Source organism: Melopsittacus undulatus, chromosome 8 (assembly GCF_012275295.1).
Source record: "Melopsittacus undulatus isolate bMelUnd1 chromosome 8, bMelUnd1.mat.Z, whole genome shotgun sequence".
NCBI lineage: Eukaryota > Metazoa > Chordata > Aves > Psittaciformes > Psittaculidae > Melopsittacus > Melopsittacus undulatus.
The window spans coordinates 15,188,382-15,207,763 of NC_047534.1; the positions used below are offsets into that span (position 1 = coordinate 15,188,382).

A 19,382-nucleotide genomic window follows, 5' to 3' on the forward strand; every position below is an offset into this window, starting at 1 on the left:
GCAAGGCAAGAGTCATTAGTTTGGGGCCTAAAGGGTTAAAAGGTACTACAGTGTGGGGCTGGGAAAAGAGGACTGGGAAAAGGATAACAATCTCTGCTGACAGCAAAACAGTTTGGCAGCCTTCAATCTACAAAGACTTTTTTTTCCCCCAGTTTAACTTCTTAAAGCTATTCACATTCAGGTAGTTTTGCTCCTCTTTCTTATCTGCTACTTAACACAGCATTCACTACTTCCCCAGTTTATATCCTTGCAGCTGCTGTGGGAAAATGCATCATTCAGCAACTAATTCCAGCTTTAGAATGAAGCAGAAATGCTGTCCAGTAATCTCAGCCAGGGATGGCTAACAAGCGAATGGAGACTGCTAGGCAGAGCCAATCCAAAGAACATTTTTAGGGAAGTATCACAGTAAAGGATCACATGATACTGTCTGTATGTTCTTTCTTTTTCCCTTTCTCACAGTGTCCAATGCACTGTGAGTGATCCTTAGTCATGTTTGAGGAAGTAGCCTATTTATTCAAAAGAAACATCAACTACCTAAGAGCTGATTCTGTAGAGTAAATGACTTAAATTATTTAGGGAGGAACACTATATAACACATAGTGTTTTGTAAAAGTGGATTTAGCTTTAAAAGGAATGTGAATTACAGCCAAGGGGGAGACCTTTTATCTTCCAAACTCTAAAGATGACTTCATTTACTGCTTACAGTTACTGTAAGCACTGTAGATCTGTGCTGATAGAGTACATTTCTGTGAAAGACTGTGCTTTCTTTTAAGTGATTTGGTTCAGCTGGTTTTCTAAGTCAGCTTTTCATGGATTTCAGGAAATGCTCGGGGGAGGGGAGAACCACTTTATCATAATACAGGTGACGTTTTGCCACATTGGGCATCTCAGTCATTTACAGTTACAGCTCTATGGGGCACAGATTTTGTCTTTTGTGAGCAGGTAGAAACCCAGTAGTGCCTTCAGTAATCTACAAATAGTAGTTTAAAACACCGATACATTTTAACTTCATTTGAATGCAGTTTAGCTATTAGAAATTACAGCTACAAATCTATAGGCTTATGCTTTCTTGATATTGTCACAGATTCTTTCACAATATCACATCTATGCTCTGGAGATCACCAGGAATTTGGGACATCTTTCTGAAGTCTAAAGTTGTCTGCACCTTTGCCATTTTGTGTATGCCAATTTAAAGAGAGAACTAAGCTATCCTTCCCCCAGTGTGTCATAGTGACACAGTCACAGACCTTTCAAGTGTGAGAACAGCATTTCTGGACAGTTTTATTTTTCCCTGCTGACATTCATATGGTTTGTTATGTCAGACAGGAGCCTCTGCTTGCTTACAGCCTTGTAGCTTTTAATAGAAATAAGGCAAGGAGAGCTGATGCAATTAGCTCAGCCAAAGGTTCAGTTCTCTTTCAAGTATTATGCACCGCTCTACTCTTAACACACTGTTCCTTCTCTCATGGATTTAGAAGAGAGCTAGATTCCTAGGCAGATTCATCCTGAAGACATTTTCTACTCACTTTAATCTTTCCATTTTAAGCTTTTTGGGCAGGACTCCTGTGTCTGTTTGGACTAGCACTAAAACAGGCTAGTTCAGTAGGGGGAAAAGCAGGACCACGTGGAAATCTCTCTGCACTTACACACTCAATCAGCAGTTCATCAACAGAATAGGTACCCAGAAACTAAAAGCAGAGATGCTACTTTTTTTAAAAAGTTTCACAATAAAATTTATTATGTTAATATCATTTAAAATATTATAAAATAATAAAATATTCTGCTTGGCAGAAAAATTATGCCAGGGTTTTAAAACCCCAGGTTTGTGCAAATAGTTTTTGTAAACATAAGAAGTCAAGTGTTCAAGTTCCATCCCAAAATACAGTAAATTGCTACAAAAATAAGTTTGCTCACTGTCAAACATGGTTAAAAACCCAGGCAGCTGGATTTCTTCACACATTTCTCACACGTCCCTGTACAGTTAATGCTGTACTTATATCTGAAACGGGAAGGATTTCAGATAGTCCTTTAAAACGGGATTGAGGGGAATCTGGTTCAAGTTCTCTCTTCCAAAAGTCTTCACAATGCTTTTCCGGCAGAGCTCCTGCAGGGGCTGCATGCGGACTTTGCGCAGGGGGGTAACCAGTACCTTCCTCGGGGAGCTTAGGTAATGTTCCAGCAGCTTAAAAAGACAGTCAAAAGTCTCTTTGCTGCCATCCAGGCTGAAATGCCCAGCCTGAAAGTTTATCCGGATGCTGGTGGGCCCAGTCGCAGTCTTAACACTGATAGCAAAGAAGCAATTCTTCTGTGTGCTGTCCCTGATGAGGAAGGTGCCCTCAGGCTCAGACTTCAGCTTCTCATGGGCAGCATTGACAGTCAGAGGTCCCCAGTAGAAGCCACAGGCTTCCAGCAGGCTGCTGGCTCGAGTGATACTACTGAAATCCGCTTGCGAGCGAAAGGTTCGGAAGTGAGTGTTGCTCTGTGCCTGCACAGTGCCAGGCCGGCCTGAGCCCTGGTAGCTTCGAGCCTGTGAACGATCCTGTGCCGGAGGGTCAAGTAGACACCTTGGGTCTGCTGCAACTGCATTATCTGCTGACACCTTGCTGTGCGCTACCATCCTACAGCCTAGACCAGCGGATGCGGTCTTCCATAGCGTCAGCGGCTACGGCAGGGCAGCTTTCCAGCAGCCAATCTGAAATACCAAAGAAACACAGCGTGAGATCCCCAGAGAAAAGTGGCTGCAATCTCTGAATGACCAAGTCTTCCATTCATATGCCTCCCACCCATTATAAAATAATGAAATAGTCATTTGCCAATTCACACTGGGCAAAAAAACTGACAGGCTTAGCAGAGATGGCAAAGTCCAAAGCTCCAAAAATACTTAGCAAGAATCATTAACAGCTACAGAAGATAACACAGTTTCTCCGCTATAAGCCCACAAAAGCATACTGGGACCTGGAGCACGTCAAACAACATCAATGAGCAGTTTTCTTGTATACACTATCAGATTCTCAAGTTTTTTAGAGAACAAAGCAAGGTTTTACAACTGAGTTACCAATTTCTCATCACCTCTCTTTCCCTTCCCCAGTACCAACTTGATGTCACAACTCAGACATCGTTATTTGGTGCACTGTGTGAAAAAGAGAAAGCGGGTAAAGGAAATGTAAATTCTGCGTCCGGGTCTGGCCCTGGATAATTGGGGAGCAGGGTAAGGTGAATAGGTGCCATTGTGTGGCTGGGGTGTAACTTGGAAGGACAGCCTGTACCACTGCCAGTTTACACGGTAATCCTAAAACTACTTTCCTCTCTCCTGCTAACCTGAGGCTCAGCCATAAAAGGCAATTTCCCATTCCCCTAACTTCCCCTTGGGGCAGCAATGCTACAACCTCACTAGCTTACACAAATCAACCTCCATGAACCCTTAAAGCATTACTCCTCAGTCTCTCTCTCTTTTTTTGTATTACATGCACTTTAAGTGGCCCAATCTAAATTGCTTCCTATTGATATATCTTTCAGCATGAGGGACTAAATTCATCCCTCGTGTTACTTCAAAGGAATTAGCAGTGCTGCACCAGGAATGAGTTTGGCCTGAAATGTCTACCTCTGACAGTGTGGTTCAATACATCTCCGCTGGCTGCCTTGACCTTACTGGCAAGCATAGATTTTAGGATTTATCCCTACAGTCAGATATAGATCTGCAGCAGCAGCTTGTTGAGAAACCTTGAAGTATTCTCAGAAATGAATCCCTCAGCCATCTTATGTTTCAGGGTAACATGCTAATGAGGATTTCAAAGAAAGCACACTGCTGGATTCCTGTCTGTGCTAATTTAACAGCTTAATGTTTGGTTTCATTTAGGTCATCTTACCTCCTGAAACAGCAAAAAGGGCTGTAAAATCCTTATGCTGGCAAATAACTTAGCAGGCTGAAAGCAACACTGAGCTTTCTTTACACAGCCGAAGGAAACTGATGTCAGTTTTTCCAATTACTGGGCCAGGATTATTACTCACTATTTAAGTTAACAAAAATTAAATTTCATGGCACGCTGGTGAGAAATAACCACAAAACCCGCGATCTCGAACTCGCAGGGCTCCCTAGTGGGAACCGTCCTTAGCCAAGGAGTTTGCAGTGCCTTTCATAAGGGCACAGAGCAAACTCGGGGCACGCTAGTCTTCAGAGCCTGACAGCCAGCGCCGGTACGAGATACCGGGGTGCTTCTCTCCTCCGGGGCAGAACCCAGCACAGTGTCCGCCCACCCGCCCGCTGGCTCTGGGCCGGGGCTGCGCGGAGCCCTGCCGGGGAGGGTGCGGGTCCTTGGAGGAGAAGTGTGCAGGGCAAAGCTCTCTGCGTGCTCGCTTTAGCGTTCTCTCTGTTTTATACCGAGCACGATAGCTCCGTCTTGAACGCTGACAGTGACCCAAAAACGGGGGGGGGAGGGAGGGAATAGAACCTAAAAACCCAAAAAGGCACCCCCTCCTTCAAAGCCACCAGGCTCGGCACTGCTCCGGAGTCCTTCCTCTGTAACCGCGGCGCAGGAGCGCTGGGCTCGCGAGAACCCCGCGGGGAAGGTCTCTCCCCCCCTTACCTTCGCCCGGCCGCTACTCCTGGCCCCGGCGGCCGGCTGAGCATCCTCGGCGCGGGGGCCGTGCCTGGCGCCGCATGAGCCGGGGCTCCCGCGGGCGGGCGGCACCTCCAGCGCTCTGGGCCCGCTCATCGCTGCCGCTTTCTATTTAACGCGGCGGCGCTTTTCTGCGCGGCGGCTCCTCCCCTGCCTTCTCCGAAAACACGTGGCCGCAGCTTCACTTTCACTTTCCCAACGTTACAGCTGAACCGAGCAGAGCTCAGCCCTGCCCTGCCCGCGGCTCCCGGCACCCCAGGAGCTCGCTTGGGGCTGCTGGTGCTGCAGAACGCCGGCGGTGGGACTGCTACGCCCCGCTCGGCTCTGCTCGGCTCGGCTCGGCTCCGCTCCGCCCCGCGTGTCCCCGTCTCCTGTTCATCCCATATCTTCTGTCCGACTAAAACAGTGATTGCTCTTTTTTTTTCTCTCCCCCAAACAGCGCCAGCAAAGACGTGGTGCGCAAGGCGCCCTTGGGTAGCGGCAGGCAGCTGCTGCAGGGTTAGGCTGGCTCGGCTGCCTGGGAAGCCCAAGCGCAGGAGTGCTCCGAGGCTCAAGGGAGGCGAGGGAACCCTAGAGGTAGGTGATGGCCAAGGCTCTGACCTGGCAGCTAGCTCAAAACATGGGGGGGAAAAAACGGCAAGAAAAGCGAGCAAGTAACCAACGTGGGAAGTGTTAACTTGAAGATAGCTGCTGTCCTCAAAGCTAAAAGGTCAGCATGGACAGAACAGGTGAGAGAACCTAATATGTAACTTAAATGTCTGAGAAGGGGAGTAAATTTAGACAAATAATAATTTTAAAGTGAGAAAAGCATTCAGAGAAATCTGTGGTACTTCCACAGAGAAGACTGTGCAGACACTACCCTGGGATTTGAGTTCTCGAAACAGAATTGAATTTCCCTGGGGTTTTCTACAGGGTAATCAGATTTCGAAGTAGCTGTTCCAATCCCCAGCTGTATTTATAACCTTTTCAGGAAGCCAGTGACGGAGGCTTGAGATGCTGTTCTGCTCACCCAGAGGAAGGTTTGAAACATCAAGTACCAAACTAGTGTCTTATGTCCTCTCTTAAGTAGATGATTCCTAAAGTAGTAACCAACATCTGTCTACAACACGAAGAAGTTATTCTTCTGTTTATTCCTTATCTCTTTGGAAGCCAAGTGGCCTTATCAGTGCCTTGCACAGTAATTCATCTGCTCAGGCATGTGCAAGAATACAGAAACTCCATGAAGAATTCCATTGACTCTGGATCTTCAATTACTACACTTATGTACTGCTCCCACAGCACATGTGGTCAGGGGCATGCAGTATGACATATGGGTTTTGCAGCCAGAATGCTTCCTTATCCTGGGAGCAGGGAAAGGATGTTTTTCCCCTTGCAGTCAACAGTGTTTGTGACAAGGAAACGTTTCTGTCAAATTCCGAAGGAGACAGGGGCTGGGAAGAACTTGTGAGTTGTCCTTTGGGATGAAGTTGAGGGAATGTATTTCCTGCTTTGAGACTGAATATTCTTTTCAAAATCCAGTGTGGTCACAGACTGAGTTAACCTGATGGCAATACAGCACCTTAGTGATGTGCAGCCAGTGGATAACAGCTCAACCTGGAAATTTCTGATGGTTCTTTCTCTACCAAAATTTACTGCTTATGGTCTATCATGTGAGAGTATAGTTGTCATGAATTTGGAGAAACAGAGCTTGCCATTGATTGTAAGACCTGGTACAGAGATTCACTTTGTACTCAGAATCCTCTTTCAAACAATTTCTGAGCAACTGAGCTTAAGCCAAGTTTTGGCATAAGCAGCTGTGGGAGGGAAGCTCACCTGCTTTTCTGTGTAAAACAAAAGCATGGGGGAATGGTGGAACTGAAACTTGCTTTCAAATTTGAACCTGCAATACTGGAGAAATGTTTTGCCAGTATTTTCTTTGGTGTAGTGTGCTCCATGCAGCAAGGAGGTTCAGTGTCTGTTTTGTATAAGGCATTGTTCATGTTCAGGCAGATTGTACAACCAGGCCTTGCTCTTAACAGCTTAAATTCTACTTAGTCAAGACAAAGTCTCCTTCCTCCTTGCCACCCCTCCAAAGAAAAGAGATAATAAAGTGCTTAACTGTGTCACAATAAGGTAAATCTGAGACAAAAGTGCAGCTCAGATCCTCTGACTCCTCACCTAGACTCTGAGGGCCCCACCAAGCTACCTTTTGCTACTGCTAGCTCCTGCCATGATTGTGGCTTTAAGAAGTGGAGCAGCATGGCTGTAATGCACCACAGTGGTAGGAGTGTTTCTCAGATGAGATGGAGGTTGGCTGCAGCTTGCTGTAGGCATGCCAGGAAAACTGTTCCACTCTCACATAATTTTTAATTTTGTAAGCTCACAGGGGAAAGAAAGATCCTTCAGGTGCACGTGCAGCCTGTCAGCCATGTACTGAGCAGCGCAGCTGACAAAGAGCTTGTCCAAAAAGTCTTCTTCATGGGGCAGGAATGTGGTAATAAGAGTTAGTTGCAAGGCGTCAGAGCTTGGCAGGACTTGGATGGGTAGGTGAGCTCCCAGTGCTGAAGAGAGCATTGCAGTGAGCCTGCCAGCTCACACACCAGCAGCCAAGTGCTGCTGCCAGCAAGAGCTTGAGATACTGGCTCTATGTGAATCACAGGGAGAATGGTCCAGGTTGGCCATAAGGTGCTTTAAAAAGGCTTGCCCAGAAGAAGTGGTTGTCAGTCGTAATATGTGAAGGGGATTTGCACAGTGAATAAAGATTTTGTGATAATTAGAGCTGGGATTTTAGACTTGAGGGTCCCACAAGTTGAGCTTTCTTGGGAAATCTTCAGTTTTATCACTGATGTTTACTTTTGCAACCCCCATTCCCATCCTTCCCTTTCCCTTCTTACCTCATCTCCCTCTACTTAAAATCCCCATAGCCTGAGCCTTGGGAAGAGCTCCATGCCCCCAGGGTTGGGTGACACAAGGTGACCCTACCCATTAGAGGGCAGAGCATAAAGCTGGACCTGGTGTGGAGCTGTTGGGCAGAGCACCCACTGAAAGGGGGCTCTACGAATGACTGAAGGTGAAACCTCTGCTGCCAGTTCAGGGGATTCTGTCAGTCAGCTTAATGAGCATTTACTGCTTATTGCAAGATGAATTAGACTTAGAATCTGTTTGGTAAGTAAAGCCTTCCTGTGAAATGCCTTTTCCTCTCATCTTTGCAAAGTACCATTTCCTGTGGAGAAACAAACTGTCTTGCCTTTCTTCCCTGCTGATGGTCTCGAAAAAGAAAGGCAAGGTCTGGAGGGAAAAAAAAAATCAGTTGGGAGACATTATACAATACTCCCTTCTCCCATGTAAATGCTTTTGATCTGAAGGGTTATATCAGTAAATCTCCAAAGCCTAGGATACAGAACAAACTCAGCTTTTGATAAAAATAGAAGTCTGTACGCTTATTTTTTAAACATTGGCTTGGAAAATGATGGGAAATTCAGAGGAATCATTAGGCATTTGGGCAGCAGGAACACAGCTTACTGGCTAGAAAAAGGGCAAAGGGTAAAGGGGATCTGTTTAGAAAGCACTGGGAATATGGATGCCAAGAAAGGTCTGCCAGAAGGCAGCAAGGGAAAAAACATGGCTCTGAAGATAGGAGAGTGCTGTATCTGTTGGGGATACAGGGAGCATTTGCCTGTTGGTTAGTTTGTTTTCTAGAAACCACACTCTTGGTGCTGCTAGCAGCAATGTAATGCACACAGAGCTTCCCTTATGCTCCAAGCCTCTCCTCGTCCAGTGAAACCACCAAGAGGGAGGAGGTTGTGATAGCACTTATGGTATTCCCCAGTATAAATTCCCTTATGGGGGACTCCACACCCTGCTGGATTCATCCCACTTGCAGGGACAGTCCTCTGGAAACAAATAAATCAAAAAGCTTTAGAGGTTTGACAGTCAGCAGGCACTTCCCAGTTAGCTTCTGCCTGATTTTTGAGAACAGAAGCAGACACCGATTCTGTTATGAACCTGGTTTAGCTGGCAGGACAATGTGTCTGTGGAATAGAACACTGTTTAGAATTTGGTATAGTAAGTGGGTGATCAGTGTGTGAATTAATAGGGAATTGCTGTTTTCTGGTGAGAACAGTAAATAAGGTCACATACTTTACTATTAGTGCTTTGAGTTAGAGCCTCTCTTGTGCTGATACTGTAAATGGTAGCTCTTATGTGAAAGTGCTCATTATCTAAAATGACCAAACCAGCAACACCATCTACAGAAAAGGGGAACTGAAGCACAGAGATTCAGTGATTTGCTTAAGTCAGAGAGTGATACAGTCTGCAGAAGGGCTAGGAATGGAACATAGTTCAGGTCTTCAGAGCCCCATACTAGAAACTTAACCACAATACCATCCTTCCTGTTTTAGTGGTTTTGTTTTCTTCTCCAGAATCTGAATTTTCATTTAAATGAAACCCCTGAAATCGGAATTTTTTGATTTTGCAAGTAAATTAGACATTACACTGCTTCTGAGACTGCTTTCAGATGCACTGAAACCAGCAGCGCTGAGAGGTGTCAACCTCTGTCACCCACTTTAACTAAGGTATTAAGGTCAAAGTTTGACATATTTAAATAGGACATGCCCCAAAGATGTAACTATCATGACCTGACTTTTCCTTATACATCTCCTTGTCCATACTATCCACACTATAATTTTCTAAGTTAAGAGACAATAAAAGTAGACCTGATGAATACAGCTCATCCTCTTATTCTTTTAGTCATTTACTTCCAGATAAAATGGCTATAAAATTACTCACTTTACACTGACATTCATTACCACTGAAGTGTGTATGGCACAGTTATCACAGCATACACAAGTCATGATGCCAAGGACAAAATCCATCTTGAGGTGTCACTAATTTTTAATCAAGTCTTAATAAACATTATGCCTATACCTAGACAAGGGCTAGTCAGTCACTACAGAATTAGTAATTTCTGTCCGAACTGGAATTTGTGCTGTTCTGCAGATAAAGTACAGGTCAGATTCCATCCAGCAAGGATGGATGATAGAAATTTGTGATTCTGTCTTCTAAGTATTAGTGCTAAGTATTCTGTCTTCTCTGAGTATTAGTGAGAAAGTGCATGTCTACTGGCTAGGATGAAAAGCTGTGGGGTTTGGAAGTAGATTAAGCTTATCTATATGCTAAAACTGAGTAAAAGTTGAGCCTCTCCCTCCCCTGAAGTGCCTTTCATTAGTCAACATTGTTTGAAATATATCTCTGTAAGATATACAAACTCTTGTACTTCAAATAAGTAATAAAATAACTGTGAGGAAGGTTTCTTTCTAAGCTGACTATTCTGGAATTGTTTATTCTTCTGTGACAGGCAATTCTGGTTTCCTTGAGCCCAGACTAAATGTACCCTGCTTGGTGTTCAGTGGAAGTTCTTTTCTTGATATTACCTAAATCAAATCAAGATTCACATTAGTCTCATTAATTCAAATGCTGAACAGTTAAGAATATAAAATGTGGTTTGGGTTTTCTACATTTCACTAGTTTAGACATCCTTCTTGGCAATTAGTTGAGTGAAAAGAAACAAAAAAGGAAAGCATGAAATTGTTGGTAAAAGCATTGTGAAAGAGCAGCCTGCTTTCATACGAATGAGGAGTCTGTGTTGCTTGGGTAGGGGGATGAGTATGTGTGTGTGCATACTCTACAACTGATGGAGGAAATTTTGGATCCCTAAGAATAATGTTGGTGTTAATTACAGAGATAGCTGGCTGCCATTCATACAGGGGAACTGCTGCTATAAATACTGAACTGGATATTTTAAAGCAGAACTATATAAAGGTAGTTTGGCGTCTAGATACACTTACTGCACCACAGAGGTTTCAGTCCTGGCTGGATGAACCTTGAATTTCAGAACCAGCTGCTAATTTTACTTCAGTCTGGCTATCGCAGTATCAGAGTGATCCTTTCCAAACTCACCTAGGAGAGATCTCTGGTCCCTTTCTAATTGCCTCCATCACTGCCCCAGTGGCTTTTTTCCTTGGTGTTGAAGTCACATTCTCTGTTTCTCCAGTTTGTTGTTCTCATGTCTCCAAGCCCATGAAGAAGCATAGTAACACTGCACAGGGAAAATCATAGAATACTTAGGGTTGGAAAGGACCTTAAGATCATCTAGTTCCAACCCCCCTGCCATGGGCAGGGACACCTCACACTAAACCATATCACCCAAGGCTTCATCCAACCTGACCTTGAACACTGCCAGGGATGGAGCATTCACAACTTCCTTGGGCAACCCATTCCAGTGCCTCACCACCCTCACAGTAAAGAATTTCTTCCTTATATCCAATTTAAACCTCTGCTGTTTAAGTTTCAACCCGTTACCCCTTGTCCTATTACTACAGTCCCTCACCAGCAACCCTTCAAATACTGGAAGGCTGCTATGAGGTCTCCACGGAGCCTTCTCTTCTCCAGACTGAACAGCCCCAACTCTCTCAGCCTGTCTTCATACGGGCACTGAACTGTGCTGTGGGTTTTGGAGCTGAGCTTATTGCTTGTACATGCAGCTAGAGTCCTGAGGCAGTTATATATTCATATAATATGGGAAACAGATGCTGGCTATAAAAAGAGAACAAGAGAGTTCATAAGCTTTGGGGAGCAAAACATAAATTCATAATCCCGAAAGACCTCCAGTGCATCTGTGTTACTATTTTAATGGTATCTTTACCCTCTGCTTTTATGGTTTCCCATTCTTACAGGCATTTTTTACCACTTCTCTTTGTTTTCAATGCCTGTTTAGATTGTGTCCTGCATGGTTTACAAGACTACAAATCTGCATTTGCTGCTGCAGGTTTTGATGCCCCTACTGATGCTCCCACAATCCCATCTATTCAAACCACATGCAGATGCTGAACTTCTGCTGAAGTAATTCAAAGATGGTGAAATCAGTTTCTGATGAATTTCATTCATGGGCATAATCAGCACAAGAGGAGATTGTTATGGTTGGGGTGACTCAAATATTCCCTTGCCTTTGGGTTTTTGGTCTACAGAAATGGATTAAAATTAATTCTTAATATGGTCAAACTTACCCAAATCTCAGTTGTGTTTCCTTGAATGTAGAAATACTCAATGGTCCAAGCTAAAGCTTTTCATCCAGATGGACAATAGTATTTCTTTCACAATGCACTGAGACACTTTGAGATGTCTTGGTTGGATTTTTAACACTTGAACTTCCAGAGCCCGGACCTGAGTAAACTACTATTAATACTAAGCCTTGAGAAAATATCTTTTGTGGACACTCCTTCCGCATGATATGCTGACCTCCGTATTCCAACTGCGATTGTAATCTATGTTAATTGACAGATCCTTCTTAACAGCTGCTGTCAAATCTCAAAATCATAAACCACCCAAACTCTTATGATGATGGATATTAGGGTCTTTCAGTATCTAATAACTCCTATAGCCAACAAATAGAAACTAGTGAATGTGCATATCTTGCTCCACTGTACGAATAGATTCTATATAGATTTTATTATTCTCTTATGTCCTTGGCTATTTATGTAAAATATGTCTGCAAAGATCTAGGCAAGAAATGGCTAATATGAATGTTAATTTCTCTGTTTTCTAAGCAGTGAGAAATTAGCCAGACTTCTGTTCCTCCCCTGTCCCTGGAGGAAGGATAGGTCCTGATAGGTGGCCCAACAGTCTACTTCTGAATGCAGATATTAATTCCCCTTTTGCCAAGAAAAGGAAAGCAAAAAAACCCCAACCTACCCACCATAATTGCTTTTGTGGAAAAAGAATTGGATTTTTTCCTTCAGACATTCTCCCTCTCCAGATTTATTGCCAACCTCAGCCAATTTTACATGTGAACTCAACAAGTTGTGCTCAGAATAGATTAACTTCACCATATACCAGCTCCAGCAGAATTTCTAGGAATCAGGAGAATAAACTCACAATTTCTGACAAAAGATAGAAGTCCTTTAGATGTAGAATTTTTGGCATCTATTGTTAAAGTGGTAAATTAGAAACATCATCCGATGATATTAATGAAGCATTCTCTAATTTTAGAAAGATCTATATTAGTTAGATAAAGACCTCACCACACATGCTTTAAATTAATTAAGAAGAAATATTACATTATGTAAAATCAGTGCAGCTTAGCATGCAGGCCTTGATATCCCCTATCAGTAAATTAGGTAATTGAGAATATGAAAGTGGGAAGAGTGCCCAGCCTGAAGGATTTCCTTCTAGAGTTCTGGAGACATCTGACTGAATTGCTCTTGTTGGAAGCTTTGAGGTCTGTGGTGACTCACTTTTTAAGGGTAGCTTTGTCTGCTGCCACTGTGAGAAGTCTTGTTATCAGTTGTCTTAAATTGAAAAGAAATGCCATGCTATATTTCAAGTGCAGATCTATTTCAGTTCATAATAATGTCAAAATACTGTCAAAGTGTCTGATAATGAGTCTAGTGGAAGCATTAGACTTAGTCACATACGCTAATTGAATTGAGCCTTCCAAGGTGACCTTCAAAACCCTCTTGAATTTGACACGCAATGACCTCAAACCACATGATATTCTAATGCAAGTTTACTCACAAAAAACACCTTTTAGTAAGGTGGCTGGAGCTATTTGTATATGTAAACAATTTAAATTTGTAGATCTCTTTAGTTCTTTGCTCTCCTGTTTGGCTTTTTCTTATTCCATGATTTGGAGCATGGCCTGAGTAACCTCTCAGTTTCTGCAGCAGTACCAGAACTGTCCATGATTTTCTCAGTTTGCTTCTAAACAGAAAGATCTATATATTCCTGATATTACAGCCCATCCAACATAAATCAATGTAGCCTTGAGGTGATTGCTATTTTAGTATGTATTTAAACTGAAGTTCCATAATTAGATTTCTCTAATCACCAGTTAAAAAATTCAGATTAGTTGGGTGATAACTTGTCAAGAAAAAGTAGCTATAATTCTTCAAGTGTCAAGTGTTGGGGCTTTTTCCCTCAAGAACTTTTATAGACAAACAGTACTACCAAGAAATACCAATAAACTGCTGACTCTGAATTTGAATACTGTGCCTCTCACATGATTTCCAATATAAAGAGGTTTACATCTCCTCTCCCTGAGTCTATAGGGATGAGTTAAAATACTAACAGGGAGTATGGATTTTCCAGTTAGTACATTTCTAGTGTTCCTATGGTGCTGTGACTTTACACATGGCAAAGTGAAGCACTTACAGACAAGGTCCTGCACATCCTGAGAGGTTTGCTTGGCTTCAGAGGTCTGCCAAAGACTCATAATTTCTGGATACATTAAAAATGCTCCAGTAGCTTCTCAAGTCCATGCTTACAGTACATGCTTTAGACAGGAGGAAATCTTTTGTGAGTTTAGATTTTTTTTGCTAAAAGTTTGGCAGAAGCTTCATCAGAGCCCTTAGTAAGTTTTCCAGTTATAGTAGTATACAAACACAGTAACAATAGTACTATGTCTGTAATCTTAGGAGGTTTATCAGGAATTTTGTTCTTTGCTGAGCAAAGTGAACATATTGTTCTGCAGTATATGCTGATTCTTTAATATGATGCATATGATACAAGGAATTTGGAGTGAGACTTCTTACAAGTGCATGTAGTGATAGGAACAGGAAGGATGGTTTTAACTGACAATTAGTAAATTTAGGTTGGATATAAGTTCTTCCCTGTGAGGGTGGTGAGGAGCTGGCACAGATTGCTCAGAGAAGCTGTGGCTGCCCCATCCCTGGCAGTGTTCAAGGCCAGGCTGGACGAGGCTTGGAGCAACCTGCTCTAGTGGAAGGTGTCCCTGTGCATGGCAGGGGGTTGGAACTGGATGAGCTTTAAGGTCCCTTCCAACCCAAACCATTCTATGATTCTATAACATGCTGTGGCTGTAGAAGGATGCAAATAGGACTTCATTTTAGACTTGATTTCTGCATCCAAAATGCTGCTAGTGGCAGTTGGGCTAAGATCTCCAAGAAGATATTTTTATCAAGATGGAAAAGTAGATTTGCACCCAGCATAGAGTGGTGAGCTTTAGACCTCATCTTTGCTGCTAAAAACAGCTTATTTTTGAAGAAATTAAAACCAAAGACATTAAAAGCTCACTTCTAGATACATTTGTGTTACAAAGTTTGAATTAGCTGAAAGGATGCCCCGTAAGTCCATCCATCTTCCTCCCTTCATTCTGGCTTGTTATTCCTGTTATATTTTATTCCTGCTTTCCTAGTGTCCTGTTTTCCCCAGCACAGTCATTGACCACTGGGCCACAGACTGGGAAGCCCAGGGCAGGCTTGTGCACTGTGCCTGTGGAGTAATGCCGAGGATCCCTGCACTGAGGCCTTCCAGGTAAAACAGCTTGCCCGCTTCAAGCACTGGAGAAGCCCCCATGTTCTCACTTCTTGCTTGCTCATGGGCCATAGTAAAAATAGCTCACTACTGAGAAGTGTGCAGTGTGGTATTCCAGCAGTAAGGTTTGTAGTGTTCTACACCTTTCTTCCTGTGTTTCTGTATGAAACTAAAGGAAAAGCTTAGTCCAACACACACGCAAGAGAATACATTTACTCTCAGTGGCTGCATTTTACCATCAAAGTCGGTAGTGTTTCCTGAAATTGGTTTCTGATCCCCCTGAAAGACTGTGGGGTTTTCTTTTCTTTTTTTTTCTTTTTTTTTTCAAAAAAAGGTTAGTTTCAGGGAAACTGAACAACATACATGGAAACTAAATATCAACTGTGCAAATTCAATGTGGTATCAAAAGTTTAATGCATGTGATCTGCCTCCAGTTCCCTGAATTCCAGTGAATTCCCAGTTTCCACTAGCAGGTGGCAGGCATATCTGAGTGTGGTTATTTTCTGTTCATTTTTTGCCAACATGTGGTTGTGGTGGTGGTAGAAGGGGTGTGACCTGGGGGGCAGAGGGAAACACTGGACTTCAGTGTGGGGAGGTAAACTCATTAGTGTTTACGGTGCTGTGCTCACCGAGTTGTTTCAGATCACATATGAATCCTTTTCATGTGACAGACGCACTGCATGAAATACCAAGAATGGTACATCCTGCAAAGCTGTGGTAAACAGATCATCTCTTGTGATTCATTCAGCATCCTTTCTATGCTCTGCATCTAATGATCTTTCAAACGTGTACTTGAAAGGCATGAATAAAGCTGAATCTGCTTTAAAAGAATGAGCCACAAACAGTGTTTTGTGCAGCAAAAAACCTGAAAAGTGATCTGGAGTGTTCAAAGCTGCCAACATGGATTGCTGAAGCAAGAATTAGCATCCTTGCAATTGCTGCTGGATGGAACTGGATGTATTTACTGGCTATTTAGAAAAAGCTTTAAGAACCTTCCCTCTATTTCATTCACACCTTACCTTGAGACACAGTGTCACTGACAGCTTCCCAGAAGTCCTGTGGGTGATTCTAATTTGCATAAAGTTTTCTGTGTACTTGTATATGCAGAGAGAAATGAGTCCAACTGAAGTATTGTCTTCTCTTGATGTCTCTTCCCTTATCTCCTCTCAGCCTCCTTTTCCAGGGCTGGGAAAATATGATGGCATGTTTGTGCAGGAAGAAGCACATTGGGAAGGTCTGTGTTGTGGCATTTACTGGGTTTACTGTGCCCAGGAGCACTCCATGAATGGAGCAAGTCCTCATCACTGGGGACACAGCAGCCATTTCTCTCTGCAAATGGAATTTTCGTGCAGTCATGGGGCTGTGCAGAAGCCCCATCACTGTTCCAGAGAATCCTTACCCTATTTCCTCTTCTGTTCTCCTAAGCAGCAGTGTGCACTTCAGTACAGCACATACCACAGCCTTCCTCCTGTCTTGCACACTGCCATGCACATTGCACTGATGTTACGTGGTTTACAAAGCCCAGAACTGAAAAACTGAGCAATATCAGGTTTACATTAGCACATGTAACTTGAAATCTGCCCACTCCCACATTTGTGCACTGAGTGACACAGGAGTGCTGGTGCATGATCTTAACTCTTACACAAAACTAGGGCAGAAATCGCAGGAAAAGATAAGGAATGCTCTGCCTGAATTTTTAGGGCTGGAAATTGCAATTACAATTTTTAACACAGTTTTCTGTAGATAATTCTGTATTTTGCAAAGGAGGAAAGTATAAAAAGAAACTTTGTTATCATTATGGAATGGGTTTTTTTTATACAAACATTATTGTTTTAATTAAGTTAATTGGCAGAAAGATAATGTGCTGTATGTGGGAGAGCAGTACCTGTGTCCAGGTGCTGAATGTAGAGCTCACTGAGTTGAGGCAGGATAGGCTGATAGAACTGTGGTTTTCCACACCTTTTCTGCATCTCTGAGCTCCTGCCTTACTTAAGACTAATGATGAGACATCAGAATTTCCCAGATTTTGAAGACAAGTGCTTTTGTGCTACTGTAAGTGTACATATTTGTATATTTTTTTTTTGTAAGGTGTACAGTGGTGGCATGCTAGTTTCTAAACAGATACAGTACAGCAACATAAAGCATGCATGCAGATTCAGGTATGTCACAGATCAGAGTGGATGGAGAAAAGGTACTTTTGTACTGGAGGTGGAAGGATAGATGGAACAGTATTTCTTCGATCTAAAGTGAAGATATAGACACCTTGTGAAAAGCCATCGCTAAACATATGTGGCCTTTTGGAAAGTGTCTCTGTGCAAATGCATCCACAACATCTACAGTGATAAAAATCATCTACTGAGCTGAGTCGAGTGGCATAGTTGAAGTGGAGCTGTAAATAAAAACGTAGGCGGTTTCCTGCTAAAACTCCCCTGCATGTCCAAGAACCTGCTGTGACTCAGCCGCCACAGTCACTGGGAACTCAGCTCAGACACCCTTTACTACTTGGGTATTTTTACTTCTATTTTTGCACTTAGCAAGAGAGCTCCATTCATCTCTGGGGGAACCAGACTGACCATATGAGCCATCATTTTTTGTTGTCTCAAGGTAATGATCTCATAGTAGACCAACAAGACTGGATTTCTTGTTAAACTGTCTGATTATCAGTGATCCATGCCTGTTAAACAGTCTGCTTGGATCTTAGTTAGACCTTCATGTGAAAGTTTTTGAGACTTACATTAACATACTTTAACTGGGCTCTCACCTGCATCTCTTGGTGGCCTAAAAATTGACTTTTCCTTGTTTTCATTTTGTGTGCAAGAAGATTCAGGAGTGACTAGGGAGTTTATTTTAAAGAGTGTACATGTGAATATGCAATTCTGTATTTGCTTATAGTTTTCTACATTTTCTACTGTACTACTGTTCCTTCAAAGAATTAGCATTTTTGCAAAGATGAACTGAGCTTGAAGAAACTATGGTTTTGTTAAAATAACAGAAATAGAAATCATAGAATCAATCTCAGAATGGTTTGGGTTGGAAGGAACCTTAAAGCTCATCCAATTCAACCCCCCTGCCACACTCAGGGACACCTTCCACTAGAGCATGTTGCTCCAAGCCTCATCTAACCTGGCCTTGACCACTGCCAGGGATGGGGCAGCCACAGCTTCTCTGGGCATCCTGTGCCAGCGCCTCAGCACCTGCATACGAAGAAATGTTAGTATGTCTAGTGGTTTTTGGTCAGCAGCATCTAGAGTCTTACCTGCCCTAGAATATGTTATGTTCAAAGCTGTCAGATGTCATCTTACTCCACTGGGCTAATAATTTTGGTACATTATTATTGTTATTACAATAATGTGTTCCCTAGTCCATTTTGAACCTGCCTCTCCATGTGAAAAGTTCTGTGCCCACATGGCTTTGAACTTGGCATTGTTAGTTAATAAAGCAGATTTGGGAGATTTGCAGTTTCCCGTGAGCTGTGGTACAATGGGCTATTCTTTATCCTATGTGACATTTATTCTGTTGCTCCTTTCTTTCCTCTTTCCTCATCTTGTGTGTCTCATCTCTTCCAGTTCACAGTCCTTTTGCTTATTTTTTCCAACTGCTTGTGCTCCCTTTGTGCTAGTCCTTGCTAACTCCTTATTGGCTTCTTCTATTATATTGCTGGCGTTTGTCTGCACCTGACCTTTCTCTGTGTGAAGAAATCCCAATGTCCCAGGTTTAAAATTTACTCTGCTCTTTGCTTTTTTTTGCCTGATAATTTCTAAATGCTTCCTGTAATTTCTGTTGAATACCTCTTTTAGTTTCAAGATGCTCTCTATCATTTGCATTCTTTCTCTCTCTGATATTAAGTATCCTTTGTACAGATTTTATTCTGAGAATTAAAGTCTATCTTCTCCTCCAGAGTTTTCAGTTTAGCATCTGAAAGTTATCTGGGGTTTCTTGTTAGTGAACTTCCTTTCCGGGAAGTTCAGCCTCCTTCTATTTTGACTCAGGTCATAACATCAAAGTAGAAGCTTTTTTTTTTTTTTCTTGCAAATTCCCATAACTGCCCACCTTTCTTCTCTTTTCTCTTCCTCAATCCTCTCCAGTGCTACATAGGGCAGTTCTATGTGGTGCATCAGCTTTATGAAAGCTGACACCAAGTTGCTTTGCTTTAGGCCAGTCCTGGTCTTTTGCTGCTCTTACAGCTGTGAATGCTGGAAGATTTGTTAGGCTTTGAAATCCTCCATTTGAAAAGCAGGAGGCAGAGTTTTTACAAGTGCACCCGAGGAGGGGATACCCAAGCAGCTGGTGCCAGGAAGGAGCTCAGATTATTGCAGAAGCCAAAGGAACCCAGTGGCTGGCACTGGGGGACCTGACACTAGGAAGTGAGCTAAAAGGCAGGGACAGTGCAGGGGGTATACCTAAGTGTTATGAGACAGCAGCTCTGGTGTGATTCCAAGCAGGCAGAAAGGGAAGGTC

The 19,382-nt window shown here is 42.9% G+C and overlaps 1 protein-coding gene across 1 annotated transcript; it reads right to left on the reverse strand.

Annotated features, from left to right (window-relative positions):
* Window positions 1-1,713: 1,713 nt before the first annotated feature.
* SOCS1 (suppressor of cytokine signaling 1) lies at window positions 1,714-4,711 on the reverse strand. The gene is made up of 2 exons (XM_005150694.3): window positions 4,584-4,711; window positions 1,714-2,692 (listed from the first exon to the last, which is right to left on the reverse strand). The coding sequence occupies exon 2, from the start codon at window positions 2,615-2,617 to the stop codon at window positions 1,994-1,996; it is 624 nt and encodes a 207-aa protein (XP_005150751.1). The 5' UTR covers window positions 2,618-2,692; window positions 4,584-4,711; the 3' UTR covers window positions 1,714-1,993.
* Window positions 4,712-19,382: the final 14,671 nt, after the last annotated feature.

What these genes read in the sequence shown, in the direction of transcription:
- SOCS1 (XM_005150694.3), bottom strand. Translation starts at nt 2,617, where the DNA reads ATGGTAGCGCACAGCAAGGTGTCAGCAGATAATGCAGTTGCAGCAGAC.